The sequence below is a fragment of the Rhamphochromis longiceps genome, linkage group LG20 (assembly GCF_057381845.1).
Source record: "Rhamphochromis longiceps isolate RC_006_pf linkage group LG20, R_longiceps_female_GT1.1, whole genome shotgun sequence".
NCBI classification, from domain to species: Eukaryota; Metazoa; Chordata; class Actinopteri; order Cichliformes; family Cichlidae; genus Rhamphochromis; species Rhamphochromis longiceps.
Window position 1 is genome coordinate 36,547,003 of NC_140576.1, and position 21,121 is coordinate 36,568,123.

The window sequence follows — 21,121 nt, forward strand, 5'->3', positions numbered from 1 at the left end:
AAGGCTACTTCCTATAATACAGCAAAGATTCAGTCTAAAAAGGTGGAGCCATGGAAAGTGACACATATTATTTTAAAGTAGGAAGCTGTTAAAAAAGGAAAATAAGAATATAGAAAGACGGACGGGACAAAGTTCCTTTTATAGACACTTGAGGCTACAAAAGCAAGTCAGTGCCACAGACTCCCATGGTAAAATCTCCAGCTTTACAACTGATGATGTGATACTCATGATGTGGATGTTATTCAGGCCTAAAGTCAGATGTGTGTCAGCTGACATGGGCAGAATCCTGCTAGGTTTTCCCTCTACTAACCTGAGTCGCTGAACTGGACCTCTCTGTGTGGTACAGAGCACTATTCATCAGACATGGAGGTTTGTGAAGTGATCAAGTTTGGGAGTGACTGAGATGGACAGCTCAGGTTGGAACGTTTGGAGTGCAAGAGGCAAGACTGGGAATGATGTAGCCACATCAGAAGAAACATAATGGATATTCTGGGAAAAGTGTGTCGAAACCTTAGCTGCTAAAGAGGACGACAAAAAAGGTTACCGGATATATGAGAGAGGGCATGATGTGTACAGGGTGAGATGGGGCAGATTATTCATTTTGGAGACGTCTAAAGAGAGCTGAAGAAGAAGGCCTGGGCACCCGTACAGCTTCCTAATCGAGTTGCTAGCTGATAACAGCACTGCGCCCTCTTGTCCAAATATGGTTACTTCTGGTTCCCAAAGATCATTCCAGACTAAACACCAACACCAAGGCTTAAAAATGCAGAACCAAAACCAGTGAATGATATCATAGTAGTTGCATAGCTAGCATATGCTGGCGGGCAAAGTGCCACAACCAGCTAAAATATGATTAGATATTTAGTTTAAATGCAACATTTGTTTGAGAAACTACAGCAACACATTTCATCAAGTCTGATTATCACTATTATAATTTCATGTTGTACAGGCCTTCCTGTTGTGACTTTGTTTCACTTTCCATTTTGTATTTGCTTCACACGATGACCACAAAAAATCGTTTGATTGTGAAGTCGTCAGCTTTTTGTTTTTGTCTTTTTTTAATTGACAGTAAACAGCAGACCGCAGCAGCTAACAGCAAACACGGCCATCAGCTTTTCAAATTAGCTTTTTAGCTGCACATAAATGGCACCTCAGCTCTGAAAAATAACCTACAGCCACACCGCCACATAACCGTCTCCTGATATGAGAGTCGTGAACAGCAGAGTCTGTTTCTGTTCATTTTATTTCTGTGGTGAGTGCTAATAAAGTTAGCGGGGTTAGCCTTCCCGGCTGTGTCCCAATAGGTTTTAATCCTGGTGCTGCTCATCTGACAGCTGGAGAGAAAAAAGATGTGGAAAATCAGTTTGTACAGCCCCACTGTGAAACACTGCTGATAGCCTCAAACACACACACCAAATAAATACACAGAGTTAAAGCCTGTGGCGTGCAGTCTAAGGGGGACCCATAACCTTGGACGAGGGGAATAGAAAGCGTATATGTACGCAAAAAATGTGTGTGTGTGTGTGTGTGTGTGTGTGTGTGTGTGTGTGTGTGTGTGTGTGTGTGTGTGTGTGTGTGTGTGTGTGGTAATGAGTGAGTGGGTGGATGCAGAAAAGGAAGTGGCGACGAAGGTAGAAGTAAAGAGAGAACAACAGAAAGCAACAGCAACAGATGAGAGAGACGGAAGAAGAGAACAGAGAAGAAGAAAGAAGAGAGGAGGAGGAAGACCAGAAAGGCGGGAAGGAAGGATCGAAGGATACGGGGAATCTCTGAGAGGTGAGGAGGAGGGGGGGGGGGGGGGACTTGGCAACCTGAGTGTGGATGCAGTGTGAGATACTTGTGATGGACATACTTATAACAGGAATACAATATGAATGACAAACTTTTATCATACAAAGTTTATGCAATCTTTACTGCTGGATGCTAAAAACGGAGGTAAATCTGTTTTAGTGCATGTAAAGTACTAATATAATATTTTATACATACATCTACTGAAAATAATATGTTCAGACTAAATATTACTTTTAGGTGTTGATTAAAAAAATGATATAAATAAGATTCTTAAATAAAATGTTTATTCTTATAAATATGTCTCACACGCATTGTGGAAAAATCAGGATAATAAAATTAAATGTTTAAAAGACCTGACAAGATATACTGTAAAAAAAAAAGGTAGTGCATGAATTATTGTTATTATTTATGTAAGTTAATTTTACCTGAACAAATTTGAGCCTCAATTTCTGGAACAGCTGTTTGTGAAAACTGTGACCAACAAAACTTTCACAAACATGCTTTAGATGTGGAGCGTCTTCTCCTCCCACTTTAAAGTAATTTCAACATTTTTAAAAGCAAGTTGTTTTACAGAAATACTGAACCCGGCCACGACCGAGTGAATACATATTTCTGCTGATGTTAACTGTTTCAGATAACATCTTAAAAGTCATAACTGTGATCTCGTTGCAAATATTGTTTTTCATTGGTAAAATGTGAAGTTGATCACAAAATGTCTTTACAAAAGCTACTGCAGTAAAGTACAGTCAACTACCTATACTAACTATAACTGCACCATTGCTGTTTATTCCCCACAGACTGTTTTTAACTTTATATATACTGCATACAATAACATTACTGTATTAAGTGATGTTATCAATGTACGAGAAACCTTTCAAAATCCTTTATGGATCAATCTGGGTTCTAAATAGTTGTAAATAATCTTTCAGTGTTTTCACACTGAGTAAAGTGTTTTAATATTGGGGGGTGTTTCAGTTTGGGGGGGTACGTGCACCGTGGGTTCAGTATTTGCCCGTGTGATGTGATTCTTGGCCACTCGGCTTATTATGTCACCTGTAATAAATACAGATAAGTAGCGAAGGGAAAATCCGACCCTCTCTTTAATTTTATCTCTCCTCACCTGACAGCCAGCATGACAAAAAGTAGCAACCACATCAGTAATGGTTAAGAAACTGTTGCTAATGGTTACCAGTACTAACCACGATAATTAAGACACACATTACAAACACAGAAAAGTGTTTGTCCTTTTTTCCCTGTGCAGCCTTTATTCTTACGCTGGCTCTCAGTTTCTAAATATCAACTCAAACCAACCGTCAAACCCTGGAAGTCTTTTGGATGAGTTGCATTCATTTGCTCTGGAAGCGCTCCAGAAACAGAATCATTAGTAAAACTCATTAACAGTTTTGTTTAATATTGTCACTCATCTTTGTGTTTATTGCACATTACTTGTTGCTATTGAACTGCAGACTTCAGCCCAGTATTTTCTCCAGTAACATATGACTCAGTTTGTTGTGTAGCACGCTTTCAAAAAACAAAAAATGTCTTGTACCATCGGAGGTAAAGAAACTTCTGCTGTGAGACTTTTCACACGGAGCATTTGTCGTTGTGAAAAGAGCACAGCTGGAAACTGCTGGTGGAAATTTGTACGTTAATGTAACTTGACTTTAAAAAAACATGCAAAACTAGAGAAATTTCAAATGGATGTTCATCAGTTTATCACTTTGAACGACTTGCTGACCAATCAGCTTTATTTATCTCACATCTCCACCTACAGCAACCACAAAGATAGATTTAAAGCCAGAACGTTATCGCTGTGAGGCAACAGATGGAGCTAATCTCTGCATCGCTGTGCTGCTAAAATACAAAACATGTCATTCAAACCTTTTTATATAACTCAAAGGAAGAAGCAGCAAAATGTATATTTTTGTTACAGTATTTGGTTATAGACTGCCTTGAAAATCTGCACATTAACACCCAGAAGAAATGCTGCAAATATTTACCTTTTGCTTCCTGGTAACATGAAGTTTTGAGACATCTAAGAGCCACTTAAAGCCCAGTTATTAATCCTCAGGGCCTGTGTAGACTGTTCTGTTATTGTACCTGTGCTCCTGAGTAAGTATAATATGAATATAATATAACATGGCATAGAAAGATGGATGGATGGTATAAGACAGTATGAAAATACATAGTGTTTAACTTCTCTTACCAAAACATGATTGAAATTGAGACGACAGTCTTGCATATTTTCATTAGCGCAGTGGTGACTGGCTGTGAGGATTTGGTAATGAAGTCCAGACTCCCCGAGCATTCACCCCTTTAACTTCACTTAAATTCCACTTAGTGAAAGTGAAATTCAAGTCCCTTCCCTCTTATTGCTGCACAATATTAAAGTCCTAGATGCAGCTCCATCGTCGTGTTATTTTGGGGGGTTTTGTGCAATTTTTCTCAAAATTAGGATGAGCATCAGCCCCTATTAGATAAATGGAAGAATGCATCCATCATTTCTGACAAAAAATAAAAGCAGGCCATTTGTTTTTTAGCCAAAAGGAGAAAAGTTGCTGGAAGCTAAAATGAACTCTTTGATCTGCAACCTACTGAAAAGTCTCCAGATGAGTTTTACATGTTTCCAGGTGACTCAAATGTGGAGTTTATGGCTCCATAAATGATTTGAGTAAGATTTTCGTTTCTGTTACTGTTTTTAATCCTAATATAGAATATGTAAAGTAATACGGGCAAACTTCTCAGTCTTTGTTAGCAAGCGTGTAAAAGTTCAAGTAAATTTAGCTTCCACTTGTCTTTAGGCTCCAGTGACTATTTAACCTGCCTGAATGCAGGTTTTAGACGCGTCTGCAAGATTAATGCTAGGTTTGTTTTGCTCTGTTAATTTCACAATATTTTCTAGAAAGCCTGATCCAACCCTTCTACTTGGATGTAGGAAGAATATCTTGAATATTACTAGAGATATATATTTCGGAAAGAAAACCAGCATTTTTGTGCTGACTACAGTAAGTGTGGTGCAGCATAGATACATAAATTGCTTTTGTAACAAAGCAAACAGTCGCTGCTGATTCCCCTCTGCACTGATCCAGTCCCACATGCTGTCCACTTCAACAGGTGGAGTAAAATGCCTAGTATTACATTCTTTATTTCTCCAATTTAAAGTCATATTGAGATTAAAACGAATGAGAGCAGCTCATAAGTACAGTGTGCTGCTCTTCAGTAGGCTTCCAGAAAGAGCCCAGTCAAAAGTGAGCTTTTAGGGAGATGGGAGATAAAACAGGTGGCTCGAGTGGAGTTTCACGATAAAACAAAATAAAAATGTTCTAAAGGAGCAGAAAGTCCTTTAAACAAAGTCACACATTTGGGGTTCAAAGGTCCAAAGGACAGAATTTTCCATTGTCAAGCGACGAGTGAAAAACAGTGTGGAGGTGTGAGGTTGAGTCAGTGTTTTCTCATAAAAAGGGTTGACTTTTAAGTTTCCTCTGTGGTAAATAGCCATCAGTGTCAGGGGGTGCAGGCTAATATTCCTGTTTGTTATTTTGCTGTTTTATATGAATGCGTGTTACATTAGTGCATGTTCCTGTACTGCTGCTGTTAGCGATGTGCTGTGTGATTTGACATGAATGATTCATGAGCAGCTGTTGCTGGTGTGTTAATAATCAACGCCCGGAGCATTTCACTCTTCCTCTCTTTCATTATCTCTCCATCTCTTTTTTTCTTCTTTTTCTTTCTGACTAATTTTCCCTCTCACTCGTTCTCTCTCTCTTTCTCTCTCTTCCCTCAGGTCTCTCTGCCTCTCCCTCTCTACCTGCACACCTTGAACCAAGGTAATAACAGCCAGAAAAACAGGACAAGTCTATTCCTGCTGCTTCTTCTCTCTCTTTCACCTAATGTTCTGTTTTTTCTCCCTCGTTTACTATCACTTTCCCTCTCCGTTCACTTGTTTCTTCTTGCCCCCGGTGTGTCAGTAAGTAATTAGTTTCATTTGAGGAAGGTGGGAAAGAGAGAGAACAAATGGGGAGCACCCATTTATTCCAGTGCTAGTTAGCGATTTGCTGAGCTGCTGATTAGTTTATTAGTTGTGCGAGTAAAGTGAGCAGGAGCTTCAGTATCAGAGACGGATTTACATCTTACAGACCTGAATTACACAGAACATCATGGCTAAGAAACATCTGGTAAGCTTGATCAATTTCAGACATTCTTCTCTTCTTATCTCTGAAAACCGTCGATAACTCTTCAATAACTGTCCCATGTTTCATCTCATGGGACCTAAAAAGATGAGTACTTTTAACTATAAATATAACCCACAGCAACAAATTGTTTTACATTTGTTACATGAGTGTAATTAGAAGCTCGAGAGGATGCGGTGTTTCCAGGAAAATGTTGTGCACAACAAGCAACCTCCTGAAGATTTAGCGTTTGCTATGGCCAGGGGTGTGTCCAGGAGGGGGGGTGTGGTGTTCATGTGTGTGTGTGTGTGTGTGTGTGTGTGTGTGTGTGTGTGTGTGTGTGTGTGTGTGTGTGTGTGTATTGTAGGACTAACATACAATTAACTTACAATCCTCCACATGATTGGATGACAGAATGGATAGGACCAGCAGAGGAATGTAATGTAATACTTTAGCATCTTTATGTTATGGCGCGTTGCACTTTTACTCCAAATACTTCAAATATAAACAAAGTGCTTTGCACTCAATACCATTTATTTTAAAACTGCAGATTTTGAAATATAAATCAACTCGCATGTTATGCTGCATTCAAAATGTACCCAGAAATATGGAAGTAGTAAAATCACCTCCAGCTGCCACATTGAAGGTTTCTAGTTAGGTGACAGAAGAATCCCGATGTTTGCATGATTCAGCATAATAAGTTCATTTTGTCAGGAACCTGAAAATATGCAGAGCTGTGAAGTCGCCTCGCTGTTCCTGATTTTTTGCATATTCGTCAAACTTACATGTTTCAGACGTTTCCTGACCTCTGTGACCTCGGTTCTTTAAACATTTATAAAAAGCACTTTGCGAGGAACAAACACGTGAATGCTGTCATCAAAGCTAGCTTCTTTCATCTCCAGCTACTCACAAAAATGAAATCTTTCTGCTGTTTCAGAGACTTTGAGAGCGTTAGCTGTGCATTCATTTCACTTCGACTTTAAGAGTCTTTATTCAGGTGTCAGTCAGTCACTGCAGCTGGTCCAAAATGCTGCGGGACAGTTATTAATTTTCAGATGCAAGCGAGACTTCATGTCCCCCATATTGGAGCTCCTCCACCAACTGCCAGAGTTTGCATGGGTTTGCACCGTCTTGCCTCTGTGATCTTTTAAGTTTACACATTATGTCAAGACCCCTGAGGTCTGCTGAACAAATGCCCCCAACTGTCCTGAGGTCCAGATTAAAGCACAGAGGAACAAATAACTCCTCACCTCAGGACCTCCCTAACATTAAACCCATTTTTTATATCTTACTGATTATCCAGAATTACTTAAACCATAACCAAAGAGATAAGGTGCCTCTGCAGCCAGAGAGCGTTAATATGCATTTTTTCTTATTGTCAGTTTGCACTCTGGGGTTCTTATAACATTTACTGTTTTCTAGGTAAAAGCCCAAATGAGCCGTGCACAAAAAGAAAACAAAAATTCATTACAGCAAGACGAGAATGTTTGACATCCATGAAAATCTGGTGAAACTCGATTGTCCATTTCCATCTAACTCCTATCTTGATTCTCTGTTAAACAGCACTTCTGAGAACTTAAACCAGTTTTGTGAATGCACAGATAACGTACGTGTTGATTTGTAATTCTGGTTTATTCCAGCCTGCTGTGTTTCCCATTAATGTGTCTATTGCAGCTCTGTGAATCATCCAAACTTTGCTAAGCTCGTGGTGGAGTTTTGACTCATGATCGAGTTGCATAACAACAGCATCAAGCACAAACTCTCTGCAGCTTTCTAAAGAAACACATTTTGTGAAGTTCAATTGAGTCTAAAAAATCAAAATAGTAATATATGTAAGTCTGGCCTTTATGTTTGAGTCTATTGACTGAGGCGTGTGTTTGTATGAGTGTGTTGAGTAAGTGTGGGCGTGCTGACTTCCTGCTATGAGGAAACTCTCTTCCGATGGAGACACGCTGAAACGTTTCAGGTCCGAACTGATGTGGAAACACACTGAACAGTGACAACACACACACAAACACAGACACACTTATTTACACACACTTGTTTTCACTTCATCAGGGTTCAGGCTGAGTTTGCTACCAGCGCTCATCGGGTCTCGTCTGTCGGGTACTGATGGCAGATCTGTGCTCCGTCTGACGAGAGCGCTGCCTCATCATCGCATTAATAATTTGTTCAGCATGTCAGATGACAACAACGAACTGTTGCGATCACGAGGGCTGTCAGCAGCGACACGTGGAGTGTGATCTTCTTATTTTGTTTGGAAACTCCTGAATGGCAAAACAGAACAGAAATTTAAGTTAAAGTGAAGCTGAGAAGCAACAGAGGAACAGAATGGTGAGTGCAAACACACTTTCTGTTTTTGGAAAACTGGCCACAACAAAAAGGCTTAGAAATGCCAAAATGCCGCTTTATTCAGTTTTTTTGCACTGTAGCTTCTCTAATTGTATACAGTTAAGTCATGCAGTTGCAGAGCCACATGTTTCAGCATGGGGCTGTAACGGTCATTCATCTTATGCTGCCTGCATTCTGCTGTAATAACAATGACAATACAGGTTCTCAGATATTATTGCTTGATTTTTCACACAGTGCTTGTATTTTTAGCTGTTATAAAAAGCAGTGGGAAATATCTGTTGTACTACAGGCCCATGAGTCATATTCAGTATTTTTCTCTTATGATGCATTCTGAGTTACTGTGACCATAATTACATGATAAAAGCTGCTAATGTCTTCGTATTTCTTCCTGACGTGCCTAGACTGATGTTGTCACTCAACCAGGTTGGGCTAGAGGCAAAATGGACCTGAATCTTTGCCAGACTAGAGCCAAGAAGAACTACTGCTGATCCAAAATGCACAGGAGCAGAATACTAACAGGCATACAACAGAAGCAGCACCAGATGCATGATCATCTATTCAGAAATTCAATTAGTTATCGGGATGCATCAGTCTAATAGTAATAATGCACTAAGAGTGGATGTGAACTCACAGAAAGTCATTTATAAGCAAATTTATGTAAAAATGGACAGTCTCGGTCGTTGTGTCCTTGGGCAAGACACTTCACCCGTTGCCTACTGGTGGTGGTCAGAGGGCCCGGTGGCGCCAGTGTCCGGCAGCCTCGCCTCTGTCAGTGCGCCCCAGGCTGTGGCTACAATGTAGCTTCATCACCAGTGTGTGAATGTGTGTGTGAATGGGTGGATGACTGGATGTGTAAAGCGCTTTGGGGTCCTTTGGGACTAGTAAAGCGCTATATAAATACAGGCCATTTACCAAAAAACAGCTGAAATTCCAGCAATGTTTATTTCACTGAGGCTGGTAAAGAGAGCCTCTGTCTTCTTCGTGGTTTATATTCTGTGTCTCATATCAAAACACGCTGTTTTTTTCACGCCACGGTCGAAAACAGAGGTTAAAACATTTTGGCGTTGCTTTAAACGTAATTCCCAGTCAGCAATCTTTCTCAATCTTTCTTACTTGTATTGGCAAGTCACTTAAGCCTGTTTTACATTTTTGTGTAGATCTCACTGGCTGATTTTACACTTGAACATCACCTTTGTGACGTCTTAATTTTTTGTGAAGCAGTTTTACACATTTACAGAAAAAACAAGAAAAAACCTCCAAAATCATTTATCTACAGTTTAGACTAAAAATTAACTTCAGAAACAGTGTGTACTTCTTTTCCCAGAGTTCAGCAGACTTTGGTGGGTGCAGTGACGCTTGAGCATAGTGGCTGCTGATTGGTTATCAGCAGCTCTGATTCGCACGATCACTCTGCCAGCCTATCCTGCTTCCTGGTTACTGAAAAACTAAATGATGTGGGGATATTAAAGCTCCTTCTCTCTCTGTACTGCAGCATGCTGTGGTGAGGCGCAGATAAGGAGGACCCAACCACTGAAATACACCTATACTCACCATGAGCATGTCAGCAGTGCACTCCGCCTCCCCTCCTGCTGAGGAACCAGTGACACCCCCACCCTTGACCACACCTCCTCGCAAAGCTTCAGTCCGGCTCCAGGAGAGGTGAGCATTAACTATGCATAATCTTGCTTTCTAAAACCCTCAGTCCTCTAAAAATGTCATTTTTTAAATTTACACTTTTGTGACTAAAATGTGTTTGTTAAAACTCTCAATATATGTTTTCTTTAGTTAGTTTAAAATTGCTATCAATCATCTTTTTCTCTTGAATGTTTTCTTATTTTGCAGGCGGGGCTCTAATTTGTCTCTTCTTTTGGATGTGAACACTTTGGGGGTGGAGACTGTCTGTTCTGTCTCCACCCCAAAGGAGGTGTGGCTTCAGCTGCTTCACACCTCCTCACGACCACTCACACACACGCTGCTGCAGGAAGCTGCCATTGACACAAATACGCTGAATGTAGAGTACCAGGTACACTCAAAACATTGCAAACATTCAACACATTAAAATTAAGCAGAGACAAAAGGGAAATATGAGGTGAAACAAACTAAATATCTGCAGGACTTCAGAATCAGAATCAGAATGGGGTTTATTGCCAAATGTTGAGCAGGTTTACAACATTAGGAAATTGCTGCGGTGCTTCAGAACTGTTCCTTTGAACTGTTCCTGCTGTGCATGTAACACGTGCCAGCAGTAACTGCTGATTCTGGATTGAACGTGTTTTTAGGTCTACCTTCAGTAGATTTGTGATTTGCTTCATGTCTTACAAGCAGCACTGTGTCAAAGTCTAAACTGGCCCAACTTTCATGTTGATGATTGTCACTGCTGAATATTAGTCTTCACTGTAAAAGATAAACACCGCAGATGGCTCATCAGCTCAGGATGATGGGGTTGCATTCTGAAACTTCTGAAAAGTTCAGGTTTTGACACAGTGAAGCACAATCACTTTGTGTTGCACTTTGTACTGTCATGGACAATGGAAAACCCCTCAAATTGCTCATATTGTGAAGTCTTTATTGGAGTCTTTTGCCCAAAACAGTTGAAAACAAATGTCTATGAAATTTTTTACCTTCCTCCTCTCCTTCCTGTTTGTCTGACTGTATGTACCTGCAGTACAAAAGCAAAGCTATGATATCTAGAAAACATCAGATCCACCAATTACCTTAAAATCCTGAACATTTACTCCAGAATTAGTGCTTTCTAGCAGGTATGGAATAGCTTTCTGAGACTGTTAAACTCTCCAACTTTCAGGACAGTTTTAACATTCATTAATATTCCCGTCTCCCCAACAGAAGATCCCTCCGAACTTTGTGAACGCTGCTGACCTCGATGTTCCGGGACACATGATGAAAGACCGATACAAAACCATCCTCCCCAGTCAGTTACTGTCCGTCTCACCTCAGTAGAAAAGCTCTTGGTGTGTTTATTCCCATTTATCACCGTGCGTTATTTGTATGTTTGTCTTTAGACCCTGAGAGCCGAGTGATCCTGAGGAACCCGGACGATGAACCTGGGCCTGATCGCTACATCAACGCCAACTACATCAGGGTAAGAGTCTAACATTATTTCTTACCAAGTCAACTAACCCCACAGATTTCTGTCATCTCACACTCTATGTCAGGTGGGCCTTTCCCACCGACCACATCAGGTCTCTGTAATCTCCTTTTTTGTCTCAGCACAAATGAGCATGTTGTGCTCTTGTGGTTTTAGTTGCTAATTTTAATGGTTTAATGAAAAGTGTGATATATTTTCTGGAACTAATATATTTTTTGTTTAAATAAAAATTGATAGTATACACTCATCAGCAAACATCTAAGCCACAGGATCACAGGAAAGAAGCTCAAAGGATCTGGACATGTGGTCAAGATGATCTGGTGAAGTTCATTCTGAGCATCAGAATAGGGAAGAAAGGTCATTTAAGCGAATTTGAATATGGCAGCTATTTCAGGAACTGCTGAGAAATACTGGGATTTTCACACACAGAGTTAAAAAAAAGTCATAAAAAGAGAAAACATCCAGTGAGTGGAAGTTCTCAGGGTGAAAGGTGAATGACCGGACTGGTTTGAGCTGATAGGAAGGCAACAGTAACTCAAATAACCATGTTTCAGCAAAGGTACGCAGAAGAACATCTGTTAATGCACAACATGTGGAAACCTGAAGCAGGTGGGCTACAGCAGCAGAAGACCACATTAAGTATTCTGGAAAACAGAAGGTTGCCTGGTCTAATGAGACCGCCGACATGTTTTCTGCTGCAACATTTGGATGGTCAGAATTTGGCATAAAGAACATAAACATAAACATATTGTTGCTGACTATGTCCATCCTTTCCATCTTCCGATGGCTGCTCCCTATGAAATTTCCATGGCTTATTTCCAGTGTTGTTCCTAAAAACAGAAAAAAAGACAGAAAGTGACGGTTAAGAGGCTTTTTAATTCAGGCTCATGGTGGTTTAAAAAGACGTGTCAGAGGTCCTTATCAGAGATCCTTGCCGTACCGCAGCAGAGAGAAACTGAATCCTGGACATTTCTCCTAACTCTAAAATTGTGCTGGGATGATTAGGAGCTTTTAAAGGCTTGCACTGTCAGAGTCTGGGCTGTCATCATCGGGGCTGCTGCATCTTCTATGAGTGTATATTTATTATCAATACTTGAAAAAATGTACTGCAGATAAAGTTTTTTGAAAATAGCTACTGTCATTGAGATCTCAGGTTCAGTAACAATGTCTTTTCTTTCATTTGAGCCGTTTCATTTTATTACTTAGTCCTGGATTAAATGAGTCAAGTGACAGAAAAGAAAATATGTTTCCTTCAGGGTTTTATTAAAAAGGAAACAAGCTGATAGAGTGTGTGACAGCGTTGTCACTCTGCGTGGGTGTCTTCTCGTGTGTGTGTGTCCGTGTGTGTTTTGTGCGTGTGTGTGTGTGTGTGTGTTGGACAGCTAAACAAACAGAAACTCAGATATGAGCCGTCGGTTTGTCAGCGTGGGAGTTTGCAACCAGGAAAACCACAGGAAGTGAGGGAGGAAGTGACATGTCCCCGACTCCCCCTCCCCCTGTCTTCCCTTATGGCCCACGCATCCCTCACACTGTGCAGCCTCAGCTCAATTTGTGTGTGTTTGTGGAGTGTGCGCCTGTGTTGTTAATTTTTGACAGTTTTCATGAAGCGCCTGCTGCCTCTGCTGATGTGCAACAACAAGTAAAAAGTAGCATTCATTCATCTGCCCGTTCAGTTAAACTCCTGTTATATTTGGTGGCGTGCTGGTTGGACCCTTGACAGTTGTTATTGAATCTGAATCATTCACTTCCTGCCCTGTGAGGCCAGGGTGGTTTTAGAAGTCTAGGGGATATGATGAATGTGTGTGACAAAAACAACAAGTGACATTTCTTAATCTGCATTTGCATCAATTTATACCAACCTGAGAAATGAAACAACACGAAGAAAACGGTCAGAGTGCATCCAGCTCTGCTGGAAAATACCTCATAGTTGATTTGTGCAAGCCTGGTCTGGAAATGCCCGGTCCACAAGTCAGCAAATGCGCTTGTCAGTCACCTAATCAGAGCTGAGATGGAAACAGAGAACACTAAAATAGAAATTAGGATGTAAAACATGCTTTAAACTGTGGCGTCGGGGCTGGGTGAACTGTGCTTTGTCTCAAAGACACAACTGCTGCAGCTACGATGCTGAAAAGGTGTCCCCTAGATGTCTCTACCACAAGTACAGAACTCTGTGGACTTTCTCTTTATTTTATTTGACAACTAAAGTCTCAGTTTCCTCCAAAATATCATTAAATATTTCCTTCCTATACCTACATTTTTGACACTAGAACCTCCAGTGGTTCTAGTGTCCTGGTATTGACCTCAGAGTAAAGCATTATACTGTGAGAAAGTTTACTGACTGATTGTTGTGAGATTTGATGCTCTTTATGTGGCAGGGCTACAAAGGGGCTCCCAGGGCCTACATCGCTACCCAGGGGCCCATGGTGCACACCGTGGGAGACTTCTGGGACATGGTGTGGCAGGAGAGGAGCAGTATCATCGTCATGGTTACGAGGCTGAAGGAGAACAACGAGGTGAGGAGACACAAGTGTTGTTTCCCTGTGTTCATTTCATCCTTTTGTGTAATAGCTGTGCTGCACCGCAAATTTGTGGAAAAACAAACTGAAGTAGTGACATTATGCAGCGGCACACCCTCCTCTGCACTGCTGTCGCTCTTGAGACACTCCCTGGTTGTCTTCATTTCACTGGATCTCCTCCATTGTGTCAAAAGTTCAACCTGAACTTTATTTCGGGGGAACAGGATGACCTCACAGGGTGCCAAATCTGTCAGGTAGCCTGAGTGATGAGCAGCCAAAATTGTTGTGGACTGTCAGTACACTGGGAGCCGTTGTATTCAAGATGGAGCACAGCAGCGCCTTTTCACCAAGGTTCAGATTGATTAAAGTGACAACGTTAAATTAGAAGTTGCAGCTGAATTCGCTGTTGCACAACAACACAGATATCGCACAAAATAACAACCACAGTTCTAGTCATGCATGTTTACTCACGCAGCTTCCTCTGTATTAAGAAATTCTGCGTGGGTGATTGGCAGGCCAGCTTTCATCAGTAAATATGATGTACAGAGTCCATTAAAGAAAGCTGCTTTTTATTATTATTTATTATATTTATTATATATATTTATGTTGTATATTTTCTACTCCATTTAATGTGACTTTATTCTTGTATTCTACTGTGCACTGAGCTGTGCATTCATGCTACATCCATCTGATTATGGATCTGAACACTTGGCTGTTTGTCTGTTTGAAGAAATGTGAGGTGTACTGGCCACAGCCGAGAGACAAGACGAAGAGGGTAAAGGAGGAGGACGAAGACACGGAGGAGAAGGACGGGCAGAGGGAGAAGGAAAATGAAGAGGAAGGAGAGACGAGACAAATCGGCAGATTCCTTATCAGAGTGAAAGACAGCCGAGAGAAAGACGGATTCACGGTCACAGATATGGAGATTCAGGTACAGTAGAGTTCGCAGATTTCACCTCCATGAGCCAGATGAAGCCATGTGTTAAATGTTTGTCATTTCTGAAGATCACTGTCTAAATGGATGACTGATGTTATTGCAGTCCTGCTCTACAAAGCTGCACTGCTTAAATGCTTTGTGGTTAAACAAAGATGGACCGATTAGACATCTGCAGAGGTGTTTGGGTTTTTTTCTGGTGAAACCACTCTGATTACAGACTTATGAAATATTTCTTAGGCTTTTATCAGCTTCTTAAAGCTTCTAGAAGATGTTATTAGGTTTGTACATTCATAGCAGTGAGTGGAAGTAGCTGAGTGAACTAAAGCAGAATCATGATCAGTGAAAATGAAATTACGTCTTTTAAAGTTTTTACTATTTCTTTTCCATGTGGGTTTCCTTGTCAGTCTAACAAAAACATCTTTGTAACGAATAAAAAAAACAATTCATTCACATTTGGCTGATAAGTTTAGTTTACTTAAGGTTTAAAACCTTTTTAAATTTTAGGAAGAAATAAAATAGTACTTTATTATAAATGCACATTTCCAAAATAAAACCAACAGAAGCACCTGAGTCTGTGCACCTGGTTTTGTTTGATAACTGTGTGTTTGTGTGCTTTCAGCTCCATTCAGAGTGTCGACACGTCAGACACTACTGGTTCACATCTTGGCCTGACCATCATATCCCACAATGCATAGCTCCATATCTAAGGCTGGTGGAAGAGGTGGAGACGTACAGCAAGTCCCTCGTGCCGCCCTCTAGCTCTCAGGAAGTCTCTGCGCCCGCCTCCAGCCCTGGACCAATCATCATCCACTGCAGGTCAGTTTTAGTTTTCCTTCAAAAAAAATTGTGATTTCTCAAAATGGATAAAATTGGTTCTGGTTAGTTCACGTTACCTGACGAAACACAGACAGGTGTCATATCTTACTCAACTAAAGCGTCACTTCTCTCGCTTCATTTTGCTCACAGCATTGAGAGAAATAAACAAGTTAGCCAAATAAATAAAATCTGCTGTCAAGCTCCAGTGGCTACGACTCAATTCATTTGATTTTTATTTAGTATATAGCACCAAATCACAACAACAGTCCCCTCAAGGTGCTTTACATAGTAAAGAAAAGACTATTTAATGATAGAGTGCAAACCCCAATAATCATATGATCCCCTCCAAGCAAGCACAGTGGGAGGAAAAACTCCCTTTAACAGGAAGAAACTTCCAGCGGAAACAGGCTCAGGGAGGGGCGGGGCCATCTGCTGTGATTGGTTAGCAATGAGTGGAGGAAGACAGGACAAAGACAGGCTGGGGAAGAGAGACAGAGATTTATAATAATTTATGATTAAATGCAGAGAGGTGTATAAACACATAGTGAGTGAAGAAGAATCACTCAAAGCATCATGGGAAACCCCAGCAGGTCTATTGCAGTGTAACTAAGGGAGGATTCAGGGTCATCTGATCCAGCCCTAACTTTACGTTTCTTAAAAAAGGAAAGTTTTAAGTCTAATCTTTAAAGTAGAGATCGTGTCTGTCTCCTGAATCCAAACTGGGAGCTGGCTCCACAGAAGAGGCCACTGGCCAATTAAATCTCATTATGAAAAAGTCACAAGAGAACAGAACAGCTGTTTATGCTGTTTATGCATTAAAATGAAGAAGTTGATCATTGCACCATGTTTTTATAAACAACGTTGGTAAAAGAGAACTAAGTGCTAACCAGCTACAGTTTCATTTTTCTCCTGCACTGAAATAAACGCAACAAGTCCCACCCTGGAAGGGCAAAAGAATTTTCTAAATAAAAGCTTGTGTGCAAAAAATTTGCTTCAAATAAAGTCACAAAACATAACTGATTTACAAACTAATTTTACAAAAATAACTTTACGTTTACTTGTGCTTGACGACAAGGCAGCTGTGTGACCATTCAGGAACATGTTTTTAAACTGAAGTATAGACCTCTTTGCACAAGAAGGTGCTTTGCAATAATCCAAAAAGACAATAATACAGTAAAATATAAAATACATTGTGTACATAAAGGAGAGTGAGGACCATAAACAGAAGTTAAAACATGCATCAATAAACCACTCTTGAAATACATCCGCTGAGAGCAGCGTGATGGTTATGGGTGAACAGACTGCGATGTGTCAAACCAGAGCCGCGGCCGATGTGTCGAAAGCTGCTTCCTGCCTGAGAGCAGGGGTGGCTGCCTTGACTGAGCAGCCAACCACAGCAGAGAGGACAGATAAAAGTTTAAAGCGATGGGGCTGCGGTGACCTGACACACGTCTTTGAGTACCAATATGCTGCTGCATGCCTGAAGCACACAGAAACCAGAGATTCTGAGCAAAGAGTAAATAAATCTGCTGTGACTGAGTTCAAAGAAAAGTCAGCACAAAGGTCATGGATCTTACCAACTTTTCTAGAAACCTTCCCTATCATCTCCTCCACATTAGCCGCTTTTTAGCTGAATATCGTAGGACTGTCACAAGACAATCTTTGTAATTGTTCCTGTTCTCAAGTAAGAACTGCATCCAAAGGTGGAGCTCTAAAAACTTTGATTATTATTTGATTGATCAAGATTTTGTTCTTTGTGTTGATGAGACAGATGGATGAGTCGGATGAATACAATACTCATCCTAAATCTACACTGCTGTTCTCCTAACATCTCCCCTGTCCTCCCCTCTACAGTGCAGGTATCGGGCGGACAGGCTGTTTTATAGCCAGCACTATCGGCTGTCAGCAGCTCAGAGAAACCGGGCAAGCTGATGTCCTGGAGACAGTTTGTCAGCTTCGACTCGACAGGTGGGTGTTTTCCTCTCTCTTTCCTTTGCAGTCCGTCTTTAACATGCAGTTGCATGTTTAAAACCTGTGGTCTGCTCATTTGCAGGGGCGGTATGATCCAGACCTCAGAGCAGTACCAGTTCTTGTACTCCACACTGGCCCAGTACAGCTCCCAGCTGCAGCAGAAACAGGTACACAGCAGCACCCTGCCGAGACTGCTGCCTGTGGCCTTCAGCTCTGAGCCCAGTGGTTTATACAAATGTCTAAAAACAACAAACAGATCATTCAAAAAGTCTAGTTTTCTGATTTTCCTTCTTTAAATGTGTTTGTAGATTTATTGCACATTGAGTGGCAGCAACTATAAAAACAGTTTTTGGGGGTCCTGGTGTTGTTGTCGGGTATGTGCCCTATGCGACAATTCATAGACTGTATATAAAAGATGGAGTCAATCGTGGCGGTGTGACCCACTAGTTGGGGCACAGTTTTTTAAACTAGACCTGGGGAGTGTGCCTGAATCTAAGCATGATACTGAGGGACACTATAGGCTCACAGGCTTGTCCATCACAAGCCTGTGAGCATACCCTACTTTAGCCTGTTTTTTAAGTGTATTTGCTACCACAAATGACATGATAAGTTGTACTGAGCTGTATTGAGTAAGTGCAACGGGAGCCACAGTCTTGTAAACAACCAGAAATGCAGCTTTAAGGCACTTCCACACTGACTCTGTTCATACAGTCTGTGGGGACTGTTAGAGCCTCGAGTGGCCATTATTGGCGCTGCAGCCACAGATTGCTGCCTAGTGTTAATATATGCAGTCATTGCTGCACAGCGCTTTGCACCAAAATAGTTAGAACTTGGTGGGAACTGTTTTCATCAACAGTTGGTGCGGTGGTGCATGTCTGTGGTGGCAGGATGATGTGGTTGGAACTGAATCCAAATAAACAACAGTTTGTGTGTTAGCAATGAAACATGTAACATCAGCCGCACCTTAATCACCTGAACCACAGCAGCCATCAGAGGACAGCTGCGTCTGTAATTTTTGGTTTGAGGTTGTAAACAGTGTACCAATTCTGAATATTTACAGAACCAGCCTGGCACACTGCCTCAGAGCCAGCAGAACCCAGAGGACCAGGTCAGCATACAGCTGCAGAACCTCGAGCTACACAGCAAACAGAACAGGAAGATCTCATAGAACCTGGATAACCAGCAGTGTCTTCAGAGAAGTCCAGGAGAAGCGAGGAGAAAGACGCCAGCAGCAGCAGAACTGATGCACCAGCAGGGGGACGAGGAGGATCCTACAGGGGCCCCAAAGAACTGGTGTTTGGCTCCAATTTGACTGAACAAGCAGAGAATAGGAATAATTAGAAGATCAAAAGCATCATGTTCATGACAGACTAAGACTGAATCAGACTAATTAAATAAAATAAGGCAGGAATATTCATTGGCTTGGCTGTGGTGTTTTTCGAGCAGCTATTTACCACACACATTCATTTGTTTAACTCTAAATATGGCCTGCTAAGTATGAAGACATGTTTTAATAGTCAGAACATTTGAGGGTATCAAAACAAATCACATAGATCTCTTCATGAAATGCGACCAGGACAGTTTGTCACATCAGCAGTGGCATGTTTGACAATCACAAATCATTGGATCACCATGTTTCTCTCTTATTATTTGACCCATTCTGTTAATTTATGAAACAAAAACACCTCTTGAGCCTTGTTGAAATCTGCTGTTTTTTGATCTCCTTTAGAGACTAATGTGTATAAAACAATCAGATCAATAAATTATGAATATAAATACTTTTTCACTCAGCAATTTTTAAAGGACACATTCAGCCGACCAGCTCTGCATTAAATTTTTTTCAGAAAGTTTAAATATTTTAATTCTATGTTTTAAGCTTCCAATAAAGTCCTGTGAATAAGTAAGTACACCCTATGGAAATATCTGGACAGCAGGTAAACATGTAAGGACCCTTGTGTCCAGAGATGAGGGTGGTATGCTGAAGAAAAATGCTTCTTCAGCCCTTCGAGCAAAAATATTAAAAGATGTAACATTCTTCTGTTCAAACAGCGCACCTCCTGACATCAGAAATGATTTTTCGTTGGTGTTGCTGTGCATTCAAAATTCCTTCAGCTGCCAGCTGTTCAAAGTGAATCATCAGAAAGCAGATCAAACATTCAGGGCGCTGGTGCTTGTTTCTGGTCCTCTGTGTCATGGACATGAAACTGGGGCAGCTTTGCCTGGAAACAATGATCTGTGCCGTGACCGATGTTCAAAGTTTGTTATAGAAAAAATGGTCTTTTAACAAAATGTGATTCTGGTTTCAGATTCTGCCACGTGTACTATTTGTCCAATTATTTTAATTAAAAGCCTTAAGTCCTGCACTTGACATAATCAAGGCAAAACATGACCCATCCCATCTACTTTCAGTGCCTGTAAATGGGAAACACTTTATTAAAATTATGACTAATTCATTTTTACATTATGACTTGAATCACGGGTCCATTCCAGGTTCATGTTGAACTCTAAGATGAATGGCTTCATATTACTGGAATTATAACTAAGAGCCTACGATTTCACATGCAAGAAAGGAAACATACAATCATTTCAACAGTAAATGTGCAAAAGATGAATGTTTAAAGTGTTACTAATAATGCATTTATTGCACAATCAATTATCAATAGCGTGAATATTGCAAAGAAAATTGCTAATAATGCAGACATGCACAGTGAGTAAGTGCTTCATATTAGCTTTAATTATTCCAGAAACAAAAACATTTATTTCATAGTGGTGACTGTTCTCGCACATAATGTGCAATAACTTGTACATTGTGTGAAAGTTATTGCACAAAACACATTAAATCATATTTATATGATTTAACACAGAGCAATGAGAGAGCGAGATGGACGAGAGAAGCTGACAGAGAGGTAGGTCAGAAGAAGAGAGAGACACGGATCATCGATGTCTGCTGAGGCCCATCATTGTTATACATCTTAGATTTAAAAAAATTGTTGAAACCTGTTGTCCTTAATTAGATGGCCCCGTAGCAGCTGCCAGAGGGCAAGAGATGAAACAGGTTAAATCGAGGATGCGAGGGGTCCTTCTAAACATTTTTGGCCTTCGTGAGGCAGCAAAGGTGTACAAGCCCTGCTGGGAGGGCAGAGAGCAGCCGACAGTCTTCTTTATAGAGGGGATGTAAAAGGTCAAAATACATATATCTGGTTTGCAGAACGTCATTTCTAGAGATGTGCCTTAAAATTTGATCTGAAATGACTCGTTATTCGTCATTGATAAGATATTACAATATTTACTTCCCTTTACTGCCAAATGTGTTTCACGAATGACGCACCTCACGGTGTCCCCTAGTGGTGGCCCTGGTGCCATTCCCGAGTCAGTCCTTTATGAATTCATTTAAAGAAAGTGCTCCAAGTTAAATAATTATATAGCAAAGCAAACTTTTTAAAAATGAGAATGTGTGTTTTTC

The 21,121-nt window shown here is 40.8% G+C and overlaps 1 protein-coding gene across 3 annotated transcripts; it reads left to right on the forward strand.

The window, feature by feature from the left end:
• The first annotated feature begins 1,638 nt into the window (after positions 1–1,638).
• LOC146645867 (tyrosine-protein phosphatase non-receptor type 7-like) lies at positions 1,639–19,367 on the forward strand. 3 transcript variants are annotated; one of them, XM_085394867.1, is made up of 11 exons: positions 1,639–1,776; positions 9,805–9,971; positions 10,155–10,335; positions 11,157–11,241; positions 11,333–11,412; positions 13,794–13,931; positions 14,665–14,865; positions 15,491–15,687; positions 17,542–17,655; positions 17,741–17,825; positions 18,719–19,367. In XM_085394867.1, exons 2-11 carry the CDS (start codon positions 9,865–9,867, stop codon positions 18,824–18,826), a joined length of 1,296 nt encoding a protein of 431 aa, XP_085250993.1. In that variant the 5' UTR covers positions 1,639–1,776; positions 9,805–9,864; the 3' UTR covers positions 18,827–19,367. The 3 variants fall into 3 exon arrangements, with proteins under 3 accessions (XP_085250993.1, XP_085250994.1, XP_085250992.1); XM_085394868.1 differs by lacking the exon at positions 1,639–1,776 and adding an exon at positions 5,749–5,966; XM_085394866.1 differs by lacking the exon at positions 1,639–1,776 and adding an exon at positions 7,964–8,294.
• The last annotated feature ends 1,754 nt before the right edge of the window (positions 19,368–21,121 follow it).